General features: G+C 41.3%; 1 protein-coding gene across 5 annotated transcripts in view; it reads right to left on the reverse strand.

Annotated features, from left to right (window-relative positions):
- Positions 1-20,286, reverse strand: part of HTT (huntingtin) — a 134,138-nt gene that overhangs the window by 109,194 nt on the left and 4,658 nt on the right. For 3 of the 5 annotated variants that reach the window (XM_057706712.1, XM_057706711.1, XM_057706717.1), the window contains exons 2-3: positions 10,779-10,862; positions 155-275 (exon numbers count right to left, since the gene is read on the reverse strand). The exons of 1 other annotated variant lie outside the window; for it this stretch is intronic. In XM_057706712.1, the coding sequence (XP_057562695.1) occupies positions 155-275; positions 10,779-10,862 (205 nt within the window). Of the gene's footprint in view, positions 1-154; positions 276-10,778; positions 10,863-13,316; positions 13,405-20,286 lie in introns of those variants that run through there. One more of the 5 variants, XM_057706714.1, reaches the window with a different exon arrangement.

The following is a 20,286-nucleotide window of genomic DNA, read 5'->3' on the forward strand; positions in this document are numbered from 1 at the left end:
GACACAGAGCACCTCCAAACCACACCCCACAAGTTGAAACAGTGCAGACGTCCTAAGGGGCTCTGCTACTCAAAACAAAAGACGGCTAAGTTACAGTTTCTTCTCGTAGCCACAATGAGTACTGCTCAGAGAACACTGTCCACAGGGCTCTTACTTTTATGACTTTGTTGAGGCATTCGTCAGCCACCATCCTGACATCTGACTCTGTGTCATCACTGCACAGAAGAAAAAGTTCCATAGCGATGCCCAGAAGTTTCTGAAATTCTGGAGAATTTCTAAGTAAAAAAAGAAAAGAGACTGTCACAGCCAAAAGGAACCTAAGAAGACATGACGACAAACGCAGTGAAGTTTCCAGTGTCCTACGTGGGGTTCTGGAACAGAAAAAGGACATTACAGAAAAATTAACACTAACAGTATATCAATATTGAGTCATTAATTGTGAAAACTGCGCCGCAGTAATGTAAGATGCTAATAATTGGGGTAAACTGCATGTAGGGTTTATGGTATAGTATAGGTTTACACTCTATACTATCTTTGTAATTATTCCGTGAATCTAAAACTATTCTAAAATTTAAGGATTTTTTAACAATAAAAGTTGTACTTGCAAAAAAAAAGTTGTACTCATTTTGTTTGTTTCAGTCAAAAAGTCTTAAAACAACACTGCTTTGGATACTTAAATCCCAGACAGCCATCTGCCCTCTGCCAACAAGTTACTTCTACTCTTACAATATTCTTAGAACCTGGGAAGTCAATATACCAATGTAACTCTTTTACTCCTTTTTCACCTTGCTTTCAATAGGTTCCAAAGCATAAGCATATAGCACTGCAGACTCAACATGAGTCAGGCTGTGTTTTTGTTGCTCCATCTGTCCCATAAGAACTGGAATCTAGGCGATGTCTGTAAATGATTTTTAAAAGTTTAACTGAGAGAGCCTGTCAGGCAACTGTGATCCAATTGGTTACACACAGCCAAGAGAGAGACACATGGAACTGATTTCACAGTGTGGTGAAGGATGACCAGGCAGTAATACAGCCCCAGATAAAGCTGCTATTCTTGAAACATCAAAATCAGTGCTGTTTCACAATCTCAGCCTAGAGTCCTCTGAAATAAAGGGCCCCTCCCCACTTTCTCTCTACCCCACAATTCCTACCAATAGTCAGAAGAGCCATGAGCCTAGTAAGAGAAAGCAAAGGACCACATTAGCAATGGTCAACAAACAAATACGACCAAGAAACCAAATGCGCCCGTCGTCAATATTTCAGACCTCATCTCTGCGGAATACAGCTGTGAATAAAGGACTGAGGAGGAAGGGTCCCGGGGTGCTGGCAGAGCCCCAGGTGCTGCCCAAAGTGGTGCTATCTATGGAAACACAATGTGGGCCACAAGTGCAATCTTGTATCCTAACAGACACAAAAAGAAACAGGTAAAATGAATTTTAATAATATATTTCACTTAACCCAATATATTCAAAATATTATTTTGACATGTAATCAATACTAAGAAATTACTGTGATATATAACAATCTTTTTTATAGCACATCTCAATTCAGGCACAAAATTTTCATCAGAAATATTTGTATAAAGACTCCACAAAATTCACAGCTGAAAAAGGCTTACTTGCAACTAGTAGCTAAATAAAATCTGGAGAGCTAATGCACAGCTTAGTGATTACAGTCAACAATACTGTATTTCAAAATTCAGAGTTGCTAAGAGACTAGATATTAACTGTCCTCAACACAAAAAAAGAAATGGTAAGGATGTGACATGATGAAGGTGTTAGCTAAGTACGCTGTCACAGTGCATGATACAAATGTATCAAACCAACACATGCACCTCAAGCTCACAGTGTGATGCCAATTACATCTCTATTTTTAGAAAAGAAAAAAATAGGTTTCTGTACCATTTCTAATCATGCTTAAAAGCTCCCCAATAACTAAATCAAATATTGATTCTAAATTTTAATTCAGTAAGATAGATATAGGGCTAATTAGGTTATCTATTTCTTTTTGAGAGAGCTTTAGAAGTTACTTGTCCATTTCATCTTGGTTGTTTACTTTATTGGCATAAAGTTCACAATATTCCTTCACTACCCTTTAACATCGATAACACCTATATTGGTATCATCTCCCTTACTCCAGATATCAATACTTGTGACTTCACTCTTTCTTTCCTGATCAATCTTATTAATTTTATTGACATTCTCAAAGAATCCATTTTTGACTTTACTGCTTTTCTATACACTTCTGTTTTTTGTTCTACTGACTTTCATTCTTATCTTTAGTATGTCCATTCTTCTGCTAAATTTGGGTTTCATTTGCTCCTCTCAAGCTTCCTAAGGTAGAAACTGAAGTCACTGATTTGAGTCCTTTCTTCTTTTCTAAAATAGGCATTTGGTGCTATAGAAGTCCTTTTATATGGTATAGCAGCATACCACAAGTTTTTTAATCCTTCATTTTTATTTTCAATCAATTCAAAATACTTTCAAATTTCCCTTTTGACTTTTTCCTCGACCCATGGGTCATGTGGAAATTTGTTATTTGTTTTCCACATATTTGGGGCTTTTCCAATGCAACTACATAGAGGTCAGAGAGCATGCTTTGTGTGATTTGAATCCTTTTACACTTAGACACCTGTTTTATGGCCCAGCTGGTCTTTCCTGGCAAGTATCTTGTGAGCTTGAGGAGACAGTGTCTTCTGCTGCCCTGAGTTGAAGTCTCTATAACTGTCAATCAGTACATGGGATACTAATCAGTGGATAGTATTTTTCAAGTTTTCTAGATCCAGATTTTAAGGCTTTGGAGAGAGGGCACTTAAATCTCTGACTGCAACTGTGGGTTTGTCTATTTCTCCTTGCAGTTCTATCAGGTTTTGCTTCATGTATTTCTGAAGCTCTGTACTTAAGTACATAAACATTCAGGGCTGTCATGCCCACTTGATGAACTGATGCCTTTGTTAGAGGGAAATGACTGTCCTATTCCTGGTCCACCTTGATGACAGTATCACCCTCTAGCTTTCATCTGATCAGCATCAGCATGGTGAACCTCTTTCCACTCTCCTACTTTTAACCTATGTAAGCCTTTATATTTAAAATGGGTCTTTTAGTTTCTGCTAATGAGGGAAATGCAATAAGAATGAAGAGCCCACCAGAAGAGCCAGGTTGCAGAGAGAAAGGCAGTCAGTGGTGCTGAAGGGACCTCAGACTCAGGGGCCACACTGGCCACTCCACTTGCTTCACCATGGTGCCCACCTCAGGCCCCTGATTTGTTACTCCTGATCCGATGCCATGTTTATTTGACCACACTTGCTTCTGTACGTCCCGGTAGTGGGTGCGCCTGGACCTTCTCTCACTTTTCTTTGTGACATTCTTTTCCTTTCTTAATATGGGACTCTGATCTCTTTTCTGCCAAATCCAATGGGCACTACCGGTTCTGTTGCTTGTCCAACATGCAGTGAACTCCCCAGAACACACTCTATAAAATACTGCATATTCCATGACAATCTGCCCCCTTTCTTTATGATTTACCCCTGGCTATCTTGTGTCATAACAAGCATTTACTTATAATGTGTATACAAATGAGCTGGACCTCACCAGCTTCATCCACTTCTATGTTTTCACAAAGGTATACATTTATATAGCAACAAATGTTAAGAAAATGAGAATTCATTAAAAAAAAAGAATGGTACAGAAAGTAAAACTATGTTAAGAGTAGTACATTCAAATAACTGTATTAAATGAATTACATATTTAATATTATCTCAAAGAAAATGTATATAACAATAAATTAATCATACCAAAAAATAAAATAAAATAAATCCTTTTTTTTTTTCCTTTTTTTTGGCCGTGCTGCATGGTTTGTTGGGTCTTAGTTTCCTGACCAGGGATCGAACCTGGGCCCTCAGCAGTGAAAGCGCCAAGTCCTAACCACTGGACAGCCAGGGAATTCCCTAAAATAGGTTTCTTGTAGGCAGCAAACGTTGGGTCTTGCTTTTTCATTTGATCTAAAAATCTTTTACATTTAATGTCATTACTGATATAACCAGGTTTAAATCTGCACTGTACTATGACTTTCCTGTTTGTCCCATATGCTCTTTATTTGTTTTTTTCCCTATTTCTGCCTTCTTTTGGATTGAGTATTGTTATGATTCCATTTGATCTCCTTTTTTGGTTTATTATTTTGTTGCGCTTTTAGTGGTTGCTTCATTGTTTATAGTATATATCTAGTTAGGGATGTTATACCACTTCACATATAGTGTAAGAAACTAACAACGGCACTGGTATTAGTTTTCTGTGGCTGCTGTAAACTGGTGCCTTAAAACCACAGAATTCTTCCTCTCACAGTTATGGAGGCCAGACGTCTAAGATCAGAAGCACCAGCTCAAATCAAGGTGCTGGAGTGCTGTGCTCGCTCCAGAGATTCTAGGAGAAGGTGGCTCCTCGTCTCGTCCAGTTTCCTTGCCAGAGGCTAGTGGCCACAACACTCAGATCCTCAAGGCCAGCATCTTCAGATCTGCCTTTGATCCATCTTCCATCACCTCATCTGAGGGTAAAACTCCCCTCTGCCTCCTTGCTGTAAGTGTACATGTGAATGTATTTAGGGTCCATCTGGATAACCCAGATGATCTCTCCACCTCAAGATCCTTAAACCTAATCACACCTGTCAAGCCCCCTTCCCTTAAAAGGTAACATTCACATAAGATTCCAGGGATTAGAACCCTGTATCTTTTTGGGGAAGGAGGCACCATTCTGCCTACCACATGTATACAGTCGACCCTTGAATAATGCAAGGGCTAGGGCGCTGACCCTCCACAAAGTCAAAAACCCGCGTATAACTTATCTGTAGGTCCGAATCCACAGATTCAACCAAACGCGCACGTGCGAGCGTTGTGTAGCACTGTAGCATTTTTTCAAAAAAGATCCGAGCATAAGTGGACTCATGCAGTTCCAGCGTTGCCTGTGTTTCCACTTCTGCTCCTGTGCCTTTGTGCTATAGTTGTCACACATTTCACTCCCACACATAAACCCCAAAATATACCATCATTATTTTTGCTGTAAACAATCCATTAAATTTTTAAAAGCTTAAAAGGGGGACAGTCTTGTACTCACCCACTATGGTTAGCATTTCCATGGCTCTCCAATCCTTTGTGTAGATCCAGACTTCTATCTGGTATCATCTTCCTTCTACCTGAAACACTTCTAGTATTTCTTATAGTGGTTGCCGGCTGGACATAGGTTATTTCAGCTTTTGTATGTGTGAAAAAGTCTTTATCTCACCTTTGTTTTTGAGAGAGAAGTTTCTACAGGGTATAGAATTCTAGGGTTTTTTTCCTTTCAGTACTCACAGATGATGTTACACGGACTTCTGGCATTTGTTTTTTCCAATGAGAAATTCACTGTCACTCTTACCTGTGTTCATTTTAGGCCTTTTTCGTGTCTTAACTCTACTTAAAATAGTCAATCTTTTCTCTAGCTTCTTGAACTAGAAGAACAGTTAGAGTTACTGTTTCAATGTTTTTGTGTACAAATTTTACCATCTGTGCAATTTCTGGGTCAGCTTCAAATGATTTTTCTCACTGTCAATCATGCTTTCCTGCTTCCTTGCATTCCTGATCATTTTGACCGGATGCCAGACCTTATAACTTTTGTTGGGTGCTATATACTTTCAAATTCCTATAAATATTCTTGAACTTTGCTCTGGAATGCAATTATGTTACTTTGAAAAAGTATGATCATCTTGGGTTTTGCTTTTCAGCTTTCTTAGGCAGGACCAGAATAATATCTTAGCCTAGGGCTAAGTGAGCCCTATTGTGAAGGCAAACCCTTCTGAGTAGCCCACCCAACACCCCAGGAAGGATGGGGTTTTGCACTCTGGCTGGTGTGAACAGGAGCTCTTCCTGCAACTGTGTGAGTTTCAGCACCTGTTCCCTCCAATCCCTTCAGGTGATTCTACCCCCAGCCTCGGGGCACTGAGGGCCCCTGCAGGTCTCCAGGGATTGCTCTGTGCAGCTCTCCCCTCTCTGGAATTCTCCCCAGTGGGCCCCAGCCACCCTGCCTCCTGAGGCCATCAGCTCTGTCTCCCATCTCAGCAGTCACTGGGTTCTGCCTGGGTTTCCCCTCCTCATGTCCCGGCTGGGAAACTCCCTCCAGGCAGTAATCTGGGGAAGTCATAAGGCCCATCGCATGAGTTTTCCATTTTACCATAACTGCCTGATGCCCAGTGCCTTGAAAACCATTGTTACATATATTTTACCCATTATCAATTGTTTTAGGTAGGAAGGCAAATCCTGTCCTTGTCACTTAATCTTAGCCAGGAGCAAAAATCTTTCATGATTTTTTAAATTTAATTTTTAACATATTATTATATCTTTTCCAGCCACTAATATAAATATCCAAAAATCGTCTTTTATAAAATTAATTAATATTCCTTTCCATAAATGTATCTTAATTTTTCAATTTCCCTGTGGGTAAGTCATTAAGATTATTTTTAATTTTCTAATGGGATGAATAGCACTGCACCAGTATCCCTGCACATTTTCCTAAGGATAAACTCCTGAAGTGAAACGGCTAAGTCAAACAGAGAGTGTTTGCCAAACTGCCTTTTAAAACAGTTGTATCACCTCTGAAAAAATCCTGAGTATTTTTTCATGTTTGTCAATTTGACAGGTTAAAAATAGTTCTTATTTTTGCTTTAATCTCATTCCATTGATTACCAGTAAATTTGAACATTTTTCCACAGGAAGCACAAAATAAGTGTTAGCTATCATGTTTACTGGCCCAGTCTCATTTCTTCTTTTCTAAACAGCCTAGTCGTAGTCTTTGCCTATTTTCCTATTAGGATGATAGTCTTTTTCTTAATGATTTAAATTGCTCTTTACAGAAGCTATTAAACCTTTGATATATATGCTGTTAATACTTTCCCCAATTTCCGCAATTGGAAATTTATGTAATTTCCCATTTAAAATGAGATTTTGACATACTGAACTATGTATTCCAGATGAAACAATTTTTTCCTTTACACTGTTAGCACTTCACAGCCTGAGATTAAATGTTCTTTTTGTAGTAATGATTTCACTTTTTTACAGTTAGGTAATTAATCTGGCATTTGTTTGTTTGCAATATGAAGAAGAAATATAATACTCTCCTAAACAATCAATTGGTTCAACAATCCATCATTTTATACTAATACAAGATGCTATCTTCATCATAAATTCATACACACAGATACACACATACACTTTCCCACTTTCTATTCTACACCTCCAAAGTCTCACAACTATTTTAATGTCATGTACACCAGGTATCACTATATTAATGACAGTTTCAGATTTTCTATGCAACACTGATGTATTTATTCTTGCAGATGAACAAGTTCAAAAGTATCTCTACTAAAATTCTTATCAAGATCATTTTAAATTTATGGATTAATTTAGAGAAAATTTAACTCTATGATAATGAAATCTTCCCATGTAGAAAGGGAAGTAGTCATCTGTACCTTTTAGGAAAGTCAGTAGCAGTCCTTATGTAGTTTCTGCATCTCTCTTGTCAATTCCTTGTAATTTTATACAGTGGTGCTACTATGAATTGGATCTAATTTATATTCTCTAACAGATTTATGCTAATATTTGAGAAATGTATAGATTCCTGTATACTTATTTTTGCCCAACTACTTTATCAAGGTACGCTTGCTTATTTAGGTGAGGGTTCTTAGGTATTCCTAAGAGGAAACTTGTTAAAAACAAACGCCCACACTCCACCTGAACAGAAAATGTAAGTGTGCTAGGGAAAGAGGGCAGTGAGGTATCTTTGTTACTATATTTCTGACAAAACTTCCGGGTGATTTTGATGTTCATAGACATTTAGGAACAGCAGGACAGACCACCAAATTGAGAGCTGAAGTAGATTAAGAGTCACAATGCACATAAAGACTTCAGAAGCTGCTGCTGAGATAATCCCACTGGAGATACAGTCACAGAAGCTATAAGAACGTACCAGAGATTAATTACATTCAAGGAGAGATAACAGGAAACGCCAGCCATCAGGAAGATTTCATAAATCATCACACGTATATAAAACATCCACTTTACACTCCAAAACTCCTAAAAAGTATGGAAAGTATCTTAAAACAAACTTGTTCTTTGATCTGATGGGACCAAAAACAACCTCTCTGGGTCCAAAAAATATCCTATTAATATGCTCCTGTGTAGAATAAGAAGTTTAATGACTATCAGCATTACTTCATAAAAACAGAACAGACATACAAACGTGATTTAAGATGGCAAACTGAACCACAAGTCAGCCTTAACATATCTCAACATACATCACTACTAACGTGTGACTCTAAGCGAACATTCCATCAATTCATTGGGAATTATCAAGAAACAAACTAAGTATAAAGCATGAAGCACTCAGACTGGAAGAGATCTATTTTCTGGGCCCGTAGCTTTCAAGGTGTGGTATTACTCCCTGAGGCCCAGATGCTGGAGGTCAGATGAGCACAGCTGTGCTACAGCAGCAGCAGCCACCAGAGGTTAGGGCATTTCACACAAAAGTAATGACAGTTTGTAGGACAATGTGCATCACGCCGGGATGTATTTCTAGCCCTCAGTAGCTAGTGAACACATGTATGTAGCTCTCAACAGTGTTTCACAGGTGTCGCTGAGAACAATGTATCCCACAAGAACCCTATACATTGGGTTTACATTTCACAGATGAGGCAATAGGGGCTCCAAGAAGTTAAACTTACCTAAAACCACCTGGCTTATAAGGAATGGAGACAGAATTCAAACCCCCCACCCCCACCTTTTTTAAAAGTAATTTATTTACTTATTTGGCTGCCTTGGGTCTTCGTTGCTGTGCACAGGCTCTCTCTAGTTGCGGTGAGCAGGGGCTACTCTTCATTGTGGTGCACGGGCTTCTCACTGTGGTGGCTTCTCTTGTTGCGAAGCACGGGCTCTAGGTGCGTGGGCTCCAGTAGCTGCGGCACTCGGGCTCAGTAGTTGTGGCTTGTGGGCTCTAGAGCACAGGCTCAGTAGTGGCGCACGGGCTTAGTTGCTCCACACCATGTGGGACCACGGATCGAAGCCATGTCTCTTGCACTGGCAGGCGGATTCTTAACCACTGCGCCACCAGAGAAGTCCCATCCTCTACTTTTATCTTAGTATTGTTTTCTACGATAGCATGCTAACTTAGAATTTTTACATTTTTATTTTCAACACATATGCTCATTTGTCACTTCATTTCTTCCCATAATATTTCTACAAATAGGACAGAAACAGAAATCATCTACTGTCTTTCACAAATGGAACAAGTTCAACTAAAATGAAATATTCTATGTGAGATCACTTTGAAAGTATAAAATACACAAGCAAGGTGCCACTAAAAATAAATGAATCACCAAATTTCTGTCAGTACTAAAATCAAGATTATTATTCTCAGAGTTTTTTCTAAGAGATTATGAAGTGCTCTTTCCAACAGAAGAATAACATGAATGAGTCATTCCAAGGGAAAGAAAAGCCAAGAGAGAAGTACTGCACACACTGGTAACAATTCTGAACTCAAAAGCACATCTATTTCCTACTCAGCCATTAGAAACAGGCTTCAAATATTTACCATCCACAGCTACTATAAACAACAGTCAGAAAGACGGACAGTCAAAAGTAAAGAGAATGAGGAGAATTAGCAAAGAAGCTACACAAAAAATGCTGCTAGTTCACCCCAGGAGAAGGATCGAGCCAGTCAATGCCCACGACCCCACGGTCCCAGGGCCTTAGTGAGCAGGCAGCAGCCACACAGGGGCACAGGCCATCCCACAGCGCTGGACAGCAGCAGATGCCGAAGAAAAGCAAACAGAAGACCACAACAGTGTATTTACATCAAACCTAATCTCCCAGTTCATCCCAGCCTCCCACCCCCCGTGTCCACATGTCCGTTCTCTACATGTGCATCTCTATGCCTGCCCTGCAAAAAGGTTCATCTGTGCCATTTTTCTAGATCCCACAAACATGCATTAACATACGACATTTGCTTTTCTTTTTCTGACTTACTTCACTCTGCATGCCAGACACTAGGTCCATCCACATCTCTAGAAATGACCCAATTTCATTCCTATTTAGGGCTGAATAATATTCCATTTTATACACACACACACACACACACACACACACACACACACACACACATACACAGAGCACATCTTCTTTATCCATTCATCTGTCAATGGACATTTAGGTTGCCTCCATGTCCTGGCTATTATAAACAGAGCTGCAATGAACACTGGGGTACCGTGTGTAAAATAGATAGCTAGTGGATATATAGCACTGGGAGTTCAGCTTGGTGTTCTGTGATGACCTAGATGGGTGGGATAGGGGCAGCGGTGGTCCAAGAGGGAGGGGATATATGTATACATACACCTGACTCACTTCCTCATACAGCAGAAACTGTAGAGTATAACGGCTTTACAACATTGTAAAGCCATTATACTTCAATTTAAAAGAAAAAGACCATGATAATTGGACAGGCTCTTGTTGTTGCAAATACTGCAATAAGTAAAACATAAACACGTTCAATTATCATAATGGTTACAATGTTACTATGTAAGATTACAAAGGAAATATTACTCATTACAGTGACTGGATATCCTAATGAATGTAGCCAGAAGTATGGGGAAGGGGGTCCTGTAAAGGTTTTAAAACAAGTGGGGAGACAAAGAATATTCTAGCCCATTAAGAATGAAAATATAGAAGTTTTTTATTTTCACTAGAAAGTTCAAAGTGCAGTTACCTGAGAGACTGTGCCACTATGTTTTCACATATTGTCAGACAATGATTCACACGGTCTTTCTTGGTGGCTGAGAGCTCTTTCTTTCTAAAAGGAAAAAAATAAACAGTAAAGGAAGTGAGCATGTGCTGTGTCATCTGCTCCATCTATTTCTCCACGGCATTCATTCATTCAGTAATGCTTCCTGACTCCTAGGAGCAAACCACGCGTTCTGTGCTGCGGGCAGAGTGGCTCTGAGGTCAGAGCGGACAGGAGGAGCCTAACCCAGAGTTCCCTACAGGACAGGGCTCCACAGAAAAGAAAAGTCAGGGGGTGTTACTAACGCATCTGCTTTCTCTACTTTAGAGAGAAGGAGAAACTGCAGTGCAAATAGCGCTCACCCAACAACACATGGGTGGAGGGAGTTTGCAATTCAATGAAATGCAATAATGTCAATACAATACCTACTCTACCTACCAAGCTGCCGCCACTTCTCAACATCATATTAACGGACTACAGTTAGCATACCACACACACCTCCCACTATTAGGTGTAAAATAATATTCAGACAATGGCTAATTGCTTCTATATCCCCAAGTGGCTAGAAACAAGCCCCCTGCCCAGAGCCTTTCTCAAAAGCCTCCTAGTAAGACTTTTCAGCCCCCCCAAAAAAAGAGAGAGATAAACAGCCAGGTCAAGAATATCAAGGAGAAGGTGTCTGCTTCCCACCCCGACCTACTACTTGAGATGTTGCTGAGGCAGGCACCACAGAAATAAGGTAGATAGGGGATTCTCCAAAGAGGAAGCCAAAAACTGATAATTCAGGCTCGATAACCACAACCAAAAAAGAATCTGTGTGTCTGCAGGTTACCAGTACATGGTACTAACTAGAAACACCTAAATCATAAGACTACGAAGTTTTTGAGGGACTTCTAGTACCAAAGACATTAAAAAACTAACCAACACCTCTATTTAATCCCTAATGCAATGTCAGGTTCCAAAAAGTACACCTGAAGGAAAAGGATCTTACAACTGTGCAAATCCCATAAACACACCCTCCAAAAGGCACTTCAGATGTGGCCGGGGAAGAAAATGGACAAGAAAGAGCCTCCAAAGGGGAAAGCTCGGCCCAAAGAGAAGGGCAGACAGGGCCTGAATGAGAAGCCAAGCCCAAGGCATGCGGAGAAGGGCTTCCCAATGACTGGCCAGTAAGAGTCCATCACCATGTGGACTGGTGACTGTATGTTTCCCACTCCCCTCTTTCCTAAACGAGACTCTTGCTGACGCGCTATGTTGCAGACGGCAGGTCACCCACCAAAATGCCATGCTTCCCTGCTCAGACACACGCCTCTTGGTTAGAAGCTCCACATCCTAGCTTCCCTGCAGCTGGGGACAGACATGTTACTTAGTTCTCATGATGAAATGTGAACAGAAGTAGCAGGTGGAGCTTCTGCCTCGCTGGCTCTCCTTCCTCCAATTGGAACAAACATTCCTAACACCCAGGTTTTGATTATACAGATAAAGACAACAAGAAGGCTGCACAGCAACAGGATGGAAGAAGCCTGGGCCCCAAGTGACCACAAGGGCCAGAGGCCCCTCACCGCCCGCCTGCATGAGCCATGAGCTTCAAAACCACTGTGCTGGAAACAACCCAAACATCCCAGTGGCCAGATAAACAACCACAGCCAAATAATGGACCACTGCCTAGCAGCAGAAAGCAGCGAACCACTGATACACACAAGGATGAATACCAATGAACCAGCTTCAAGGTAGATAAGATGATTCCATTTACACCACGTTCTGGAAGAGACAAAACTACTGGGGCAGCGGGGATTGACAGCAAAAAGGTACAAGGCAGGGGGAAGCGTTAGGAGGTGACAGAACTGTTCTAAAGCTTGACTGTGGTAGTAGTTACACAGCTTTATGCGGCTGTCAAAATTCACTGATCTGCACTATAAAGGGTACATTTTACTACATATAGATATGTACGAAATATCTCAATTTAAAGAAGAAAGTGCTATGAGAATTTAAACGCTCTCTTCTTTGAGCCACCACACTAAAGTCTCTATTACAGCAGCTCAGAGCTTACCTAGTTTACGACAACCGTCAAGAAAATTAAAGAACACTGACCACTCCAAGCGTGTCAGGAAGCAAACTAACTCACTTACCCATTACTCCTTTCCAAAGGGAAAGTCTGCCAAAGGCCTTAAAGGAACTGAATTTATACGCCTAGTCTCCTAGCTATACAGGCAGTGGCCCCTCCACGGGCAGCCTCCTACTGTGGGGTCTAAAACGATTCCTGGGGGGGGGGGTGGACCTCGCCACTGAATGATGGTCAGAATGGAAAGGTGATAAGTACGAAGATGAGCTTTAAAAAGAACTGTGCCTCCCTCCTCATATGTGGAACAAACCACAAGAGTACAGGTAACAAGAAACAAAACAGCTCTCTGGGCCTGCTGCCAGATTTTCTGAAGACCTACTGTGCTGTTCCCCACGCCAGAACTTGAGCAAAAGTTTATGAAACCAGCAAAAAGTCAAAGACAGAATGTCAGTCACACTCACCAAAATAAAAGTACATTCTTCTGTCATCTGTTTGGGTCTAGCGCCTCCTCCAAGCTCCCTACGGGGAAAGCCTGCCTCGTTCACCCTGGACCCTGCCCCAGGCCCGCGCCTTTACCACACTCATCTTCAGCAGTGACTGTTCCTGCAATCACCTCCCCAGGGATGACAGACGCACTAAGAGCAAGGGCCCCGTCGCAGCTCTCTCTCAGGCACTCAGCACAGCGCCCACATTGGACACACACAGACAACAAAAGGGATGGGTAAGTAAGCGTCTGCTGCAGGAGAGTAGGTTACATACACATTAAAACTGACTCAAGAGTTCTTGAATCTGTCTTACAAACAGGATTCAGAAGATAAATGATAATTACATTAAACTTGAGTTTGCAGAACCAAGAGATGGAAAGAAAAGTAAAAAGAGCAAAGCTTAAAAAAGAGAGAAACGTGAGCTCAAGCACTTTGTGGAGTCAGAGCTGCAGCCCTTGGCCCCTCTGGCTGTGACCAAGACATCAGTCACAGCAGGTCTGATGACCCTGACTCCCACGACTTTACTGGGCACAAAGAGGGCAGTATATGTCCTATCGTGGTCGGCTACGAAGAAAGCACATTTTAAGTCTCTCTTCCTACCTCATCAACAATCATTTTCCAGCAATCCAAACACTTTTGAGGGGGAAAAAAATCTTCCATAATATATTTAAATTAGATTAGATGTAAATTTTCAATCTTTTCTACATTCAATGGATAGCCCTAACATCATAAAATTCTTCAGGAAGATAGACAAAATCTTCAGTGGTTACTAGTCTTACTATTAAAATTCAAACAATAATTACTAAGTATCTATTTTGGGTGAGGAGCATAAAAGCAAACCACCTGATTACTACCAAAATACTTATCCGGTAAAATCTCCTCTTTGATCACACTGAAGAATACCCACATCTTAAACTGAAGGATCAGACTTCACCCTCAGACACCCCAACAAAGAGACATTAACCAAAAATATCAGAAAATGAAAAAAACAATCTTTCCAACATTACCCACTGAAAGATGTCAGGGCAGAGATGTAGCCACAAAAAGTAACAAACACTCCCACCCTGTGCAAACACCAACCTGGTTTAACCAGGCCCAGTACAATCTGGCCTCAGGCTACTTTCCTAGGTCAGGAAACCTGCCAGGGAACTCTGGCCACTGGAAATAACTCAGTCGTTTAGGTCATGCACCTTCAAACTCATTTTTTGTACATTCCATGGTCGCTGCTTGAAATATCTCTCTCATCTTATTTTGTCCAATAAACAAACTTGGAAATTTAAGAAAACTACAACTGTTTCATTCCCCCATGGAATTTAATTAGGTTGATGAACCAATATGTCAAACTGACTTGTTCCACATTAAGAGTAAGTATGGCAATTAAGGTGAAAATGGAACCACCTTCCTCTGGGCAGGAGCTGGATGAACAGGGTAAGAACTGGACAAACAGGGCAAGAACAGTCCTGTTCCTTCAACTGTTTTTGTAAACATAGTTATTTTACCTCCACCTTCAAAATGAAAACAAACCAGTCATCGCCCTCTAATTGTGCAGCTGGAACGAGAGACATACAAGAATCAAGGCTCTGCAGCATACTACAATCCCGTTCAAACCATCATCAAAGGGCTAACTCTGGAAACGGGAATTCACACCCTATCATCTAAATTCCTATTTTTAGAATTATGTTAAGACTCTGCAGGAAAAATTTGACTCCAGGGTGTGGGTGTGCAAGGGAGGACCTGGACTATCCCAGGAATTGAAAACAATCACCGTCTTATACTTCTCTTGCTGTTCGTGCTCACGGGTAATCATACACACATTTCGAGTCGGTGCCTACACACCCTACACGCTGAGAAGGACTGGGGTCTAGAGGCGGCCCCACCCGCAGAAGCAGGGCAGTAAATGGCAGCGCAGAGATCCAGGTCTTCTGATTCCTCATCAGCTGGTCTTAAACTTTCGCCAAGTACTTCGCTAACGTGAGAGTGCTCCTAGAAGATTAGGACCCTTTTGGAAAGATTTTTTTTTTTAAGAAGGAATGGAACACCAAAGTCATTTTGGAATTCTGTTTCATACATAATTTTAAAACAAAAATATTGTTTGAGGGAATTCCCTGGTGGTCCAGTGGTTAGGACTCGGCACTTTCACTGCCAAGGGCATGGGTTCTATCCCTGGTTGGGGAACTAAGATCCCACAAGGCGCTTGACACAGCCAAAAAAAAAGGTACTGTTTGATTAGGGGAAGGAAGGCCTAAGATTTCCCCACTACACAGTCTGTATCATAGAAAAGGCCCATTAAAGCTTTTCTTACTAGTAATTTAACTGAATACTGTTAACAATTACTAACAGAAGGTACAATTCAAAATCCAATCTATGCTGACTGAAAAGGGTCTGACACAAAAGGCCCATATGTCTGATTCTGTTCACAAGAAATGTCCAGAGGCAACCCCACAGACACAGCAATGCATCAGTGGTCACCAGGGGCTGGGGAGGGAAATGGGGACTGACTGACAATGGAGAGGCGCTTTCTTCTGGGGGTGATGAAATGTTCCAGAAATTAGTAGTGATTGCAGAACATTGTGACTGTATTAAAAACCACTAAGTTGTACACTTAGAAATGGTGAATTTTATGATATGTAAATCATAATCTCAACTTTTTAAAAAAATCTGTCTGCACGCAGATACAGAGAATGGACTGGAGAACTCGAGGTTTGGGAGGGGGCGGGGGGTGAAGGGGAAGCTGAGATGAAGCGAGAGAGTAGCACAGACATATATATACTATCAACTGTAAAATAGATAGTCAGTAGGAAGTTGTTGTATAACAAAGGGAGTCCAACTCGAGGATGGAAGATGCCTTAGAGGACTGGGGCAGGGAGGGTGGGGGGGACTCGAGGGGGAGGGGAGTCAAGGAAGGGAGGGAATACGGGGATATGTGTATAAAAACAGATGATTGAACTTGGTGTACCCCCCCCAAAAAAAAAAAAAATCTGTCTGCAAATCCCAGCAGCTCTTCCTCCCTAGAGGAAGGAATCTGACCACTTCTCGCCACCAGCACTGTTGCTCCCAGCCTGGTACAAGCTGCCAGCACCTCTAGCTTTGATTACTTCAAAAGTCTCCCAACTGATTTGATTACTTCAACCAGCTTTGATTACTTCAACAGCTTCTTTCATTCCTGCTTCCTGTCCACCAGGGTGGCCTTTTCTGTTACTTTAAGTTTTTAATGAGGGGGACTTCCCTGGTGGTCCAGTGGGTGAGACTCCACACTCCCAAAGCCGGGGGCCCAGGTGGGATCCCTGGTTGGGGAACTAGATCTCGGATGCATGCTGCAAGTAAGAACCCCATGTGCAGCCACTAAGACCCGGGGCAACCAAAATAAAGAAAGGAAATTTTTTTAAAATAGTTTTGAATGAGGTAATTGTAGATTCACACGCTATTGTAAGAAATATCAATAAAAGAAATCCAGTGTATACTTTACCCAGTTCCCCTCAACAGTAATATTTTGCAAATCACAGCCAGAACAGTGATACAATCCACTGATCTTTACATTTCCAGTTTTACTTTTACTCATGTGTGTGGATGTGTGTATTTAGTTCTACACAATTTCATCAGATATGTAAGCCTGTGTATCCACCACTACAGTCAAGATAGGGGACACTGCCATCCCAGCAGGATCCCTTGAGCTGCCCTCTTAAAGCAACACCCACCTCCCTCCGCCCTGTCCCTAACCCTAACCCTGGCAACCACTCATCTATTCTCCACTCCTTCAACTGTTTCATTTCAAAAGTGTGATATAAACAGAATTAGCCAGTCTGTAACCTTTTGGGACTGGCTGTTTTCACTAGCAATTTCCTCACTGTTCATCTTAGTGGTTTCATGTATTATCAGGAGGCTGTTCCTTTTTACTGCTCAGCAGCTTAACCATTCGCCTGCTGAAGGACCTCTAAGCTGGTTACAGCTCTGGGCTATCGTGAATAAAGCTGCTACAAACCCTTGTGCACAGGTTTCTACGTGAATGTAAGTTTTCACTTCTCCGGGATAAACACCCAAGAGTGCAGCTGCCGGGGCAGAGAGTACTTGCATGCTCAGTTCTGTAAGAAACTGCCAAACTGTTTTCCCGGGTAGCTGTCCATTTTATAGTCTCATCAGCGATGATGAGTGATCCAGTTTCTTCCGCGCCAGCATCTGGTGTTGGCTTAGCATCATAAATTACATCACTTGTTTGACTACACAAGGATGCACCTGGTCAGGGTAAAATCCAAAGTCCTTATATTGGGGTACAAGGCCCTATACGGCTGCCCCTCATCTCCTTTTTCTGGCCTCCTTACCACTCCTCCAGCGTGGAAAGCACTCCCTCTACCTATCTGTTCCCTCTCCCTGGACCTCTCCACCTCCAGATACCCCCACTTGGCCGCTCCTCCCTGTGCTCCAGTGTCAACTCCTCAGTGCACTTCACACCCTAAACCACACCGCCAGCCCCCTTCCCCCTTATTCTGTTTTGTTCTTCTCCAGAGTATTCATCACCACTGGCCTTGTTCACTGCTGTAACCCAAGGGCCCGGAACAGGCCCTGGCACAAAACAGGCACCAGCTGAAAGGAATCCTTCCAGGTCATCTAGTCCAGTCCCCACTTACATCCCCGTTCCCAGTAGCTGGGAGCTCTTAATGCCACCACAGCCCACTTGTCAGTGTTACAACCTACTTCACAGATACACAAATGCTTCCATGGCCCTAGGACAGAGAAATGATACTGCCTCAGCTACACCTGCACAGATGTAAGCAACATTCTTCCCTCCCAAATGCTGATGGCATTATTACAGTATATTATAACAACAGAAAGGTAGGGCCTGATCATCTACAGTGGAGCTGCTCAAGCTTTATTGTGCACATAAACTGCTCACAAACCTGGTTATAATGCAGACTCTTGATTCAGCAGGTCTAAGGTTGGGCAGAGATTCTGTACTTCTTATGGCTCCCAAATTGCTGGGCCTGAGACCACACACTGAGCAAGGATCTATGGCATATCTTCTCTCTAACACACATTCTAGCACCCGAGCTGATTCAACACCACATTAAATAGCACCTTATATTGTGCTGAATCTTTCCTTCTTGTTGTCTGAATAAGACTTCCATTCCAAGGTAGTTACCGAGTGGCTAGCTCACTTGCAGGGACCAGAGGTAATGGGGATGGGGCCTCTGAAGGTGGAGAGAAATGCAAAGCCAGGACAACGTAAGACCTCTGCCTTTACATCTCCATAAGTCCTCTTTAAAAAAGAAATTCTACAGTATTGTATAGCAATTAAGAATTATATGTACTGCTATGAAACAATGTCTTTGATAAATTGCTAAGTGAAAAAATATAGTGTGAGCTCATTCATGCAAAAAAAAAAAAAAAAAAAGACTTGTATACGCATTAAAAAATCAGAGAAAGCAAAAGAAACTTAACAACTGTTATTTTTAGGGAATGAGGCTAGGACAGCCAGGGAGAAAGGCTTTTGCTTTTCATCTTCTATGCTATTTGAAGATGTTGTTACAATGTACATGTGTAATTTTTATAATTTTTTAAGCTAGTTAATAAAAGCAACCAAAAAAGAAATGCTTCCCCAAAGTGGTTCTATCACACTAATCTAGGGGTGGGCAAAGTACAACCTGCCTGTGTTAGCCAGTCTAAGAAGTGTTTTTACATTTTTAAATGGTTGATCCAAAAAAAAAAAAAATCAAAGAATAATATTTTATAATGTGATAATTATATGAAATCCAAATTTTAACATCATTAATAAAACTTGACTGGAACAGAGGCCCACTCATTCACTTACATAGTGCTTTTGGCTGCTTTTAGTCTACAATGGCTGAGCTGAATGGCTGCTACAGAGATGTACTCACAAAGCCTGAAATATTTACTGTCTGACTATTTAGATAAAAAGTTTGCCAATGTTCAAGAATAAGAAGCCTTAATATTAAGATGCCAACACTCCCCAAATCAATCTACAGATTCAATGCAATCCCCATCAGAGAATCCCAGCGGGCATCTTCACAGAAACTGACAAATCTGACCTTACAATTCAAATGGAAATGCAAGGGGCCCAGAATAGCCAAAATTATCTTGAAAAGGAAGAAAGTTGGAGGACTCACATTTCATGATTTGAAATTGTGATACAAAACTAACAGTAATCAAGACTATATAAGGACTTCCCTGGCAGTCCAGCAGTTAGGACTTGGTGCCTTCACTGCCGTGGGCCTCGGGGGTTTGATCCCTGGTAGAAGAACTAAGATCCCACACGCTGCATGGTGAGGCCAAAAAAAAAAAAAGACTGTGTAATACTGGTAAATGACAGACACACAGACCCATGGAATAGAATTGAGAGTCCAAAAGTAAAACCATACACTTTATGGGCTATTAATTTTCAACAAGATGCCACAACAATTCAATGGGGACAGAACAGTCTTTGCAATAAACGGTGCTGAAACAACTGGCTATCCACATGCAAAAGAATGAAGGTGGACCCTTACCTAACATATACAAAATTAACTCAAAATGGATCAAAGCCTTAAAGTAACAGCTAAAACTATAAAATTCTTACAAGAAAACATACAAGTAAATCTCTGTGACCTTGAATTAGGCAACAATTTCTTAGATATAAAACACAGCAAAAAAGATAAAATAGAAAACTGGACTTCATCAAAATTTAAAACTTTTGTGCTTCAAAGGACACTATCAAAAAGTGAAGAGAGGGAATTCCCTGGTGGTCCAGTGGTTAGGACCCGGCGCTTTCACTGCTGGGGCCTGGGTTCAGGGGAACTAAGATCCCACAAGCCACTGGTGTGGTCAAAAAAAAAAAAAAAAAAATGAAGAGACAACCCAAGAAAGTAAGTATCATTTTACAAATCATGTATCTGATAAGGGTCTAGTACCCAGAATATTATGAAGAACTGTTACAATTCAACAATAAAAAGACAAC

Source organism: Hippopotamus amphibius, chromosome 13, assembly GCF_030028045.1.
Source record: "Hippopotamus amphibius kiboko isolate mHipAmp2 chromosome 13, mHipAmp2.hap2, whole genome shotgun sequence".
Lineage (NCBI taxonomy): Eukaryota > Metazoa > Chordata > Mammalia > Artiodactyla > Hippopotamidae > Hippopotamus > Hippopotamus amphibius.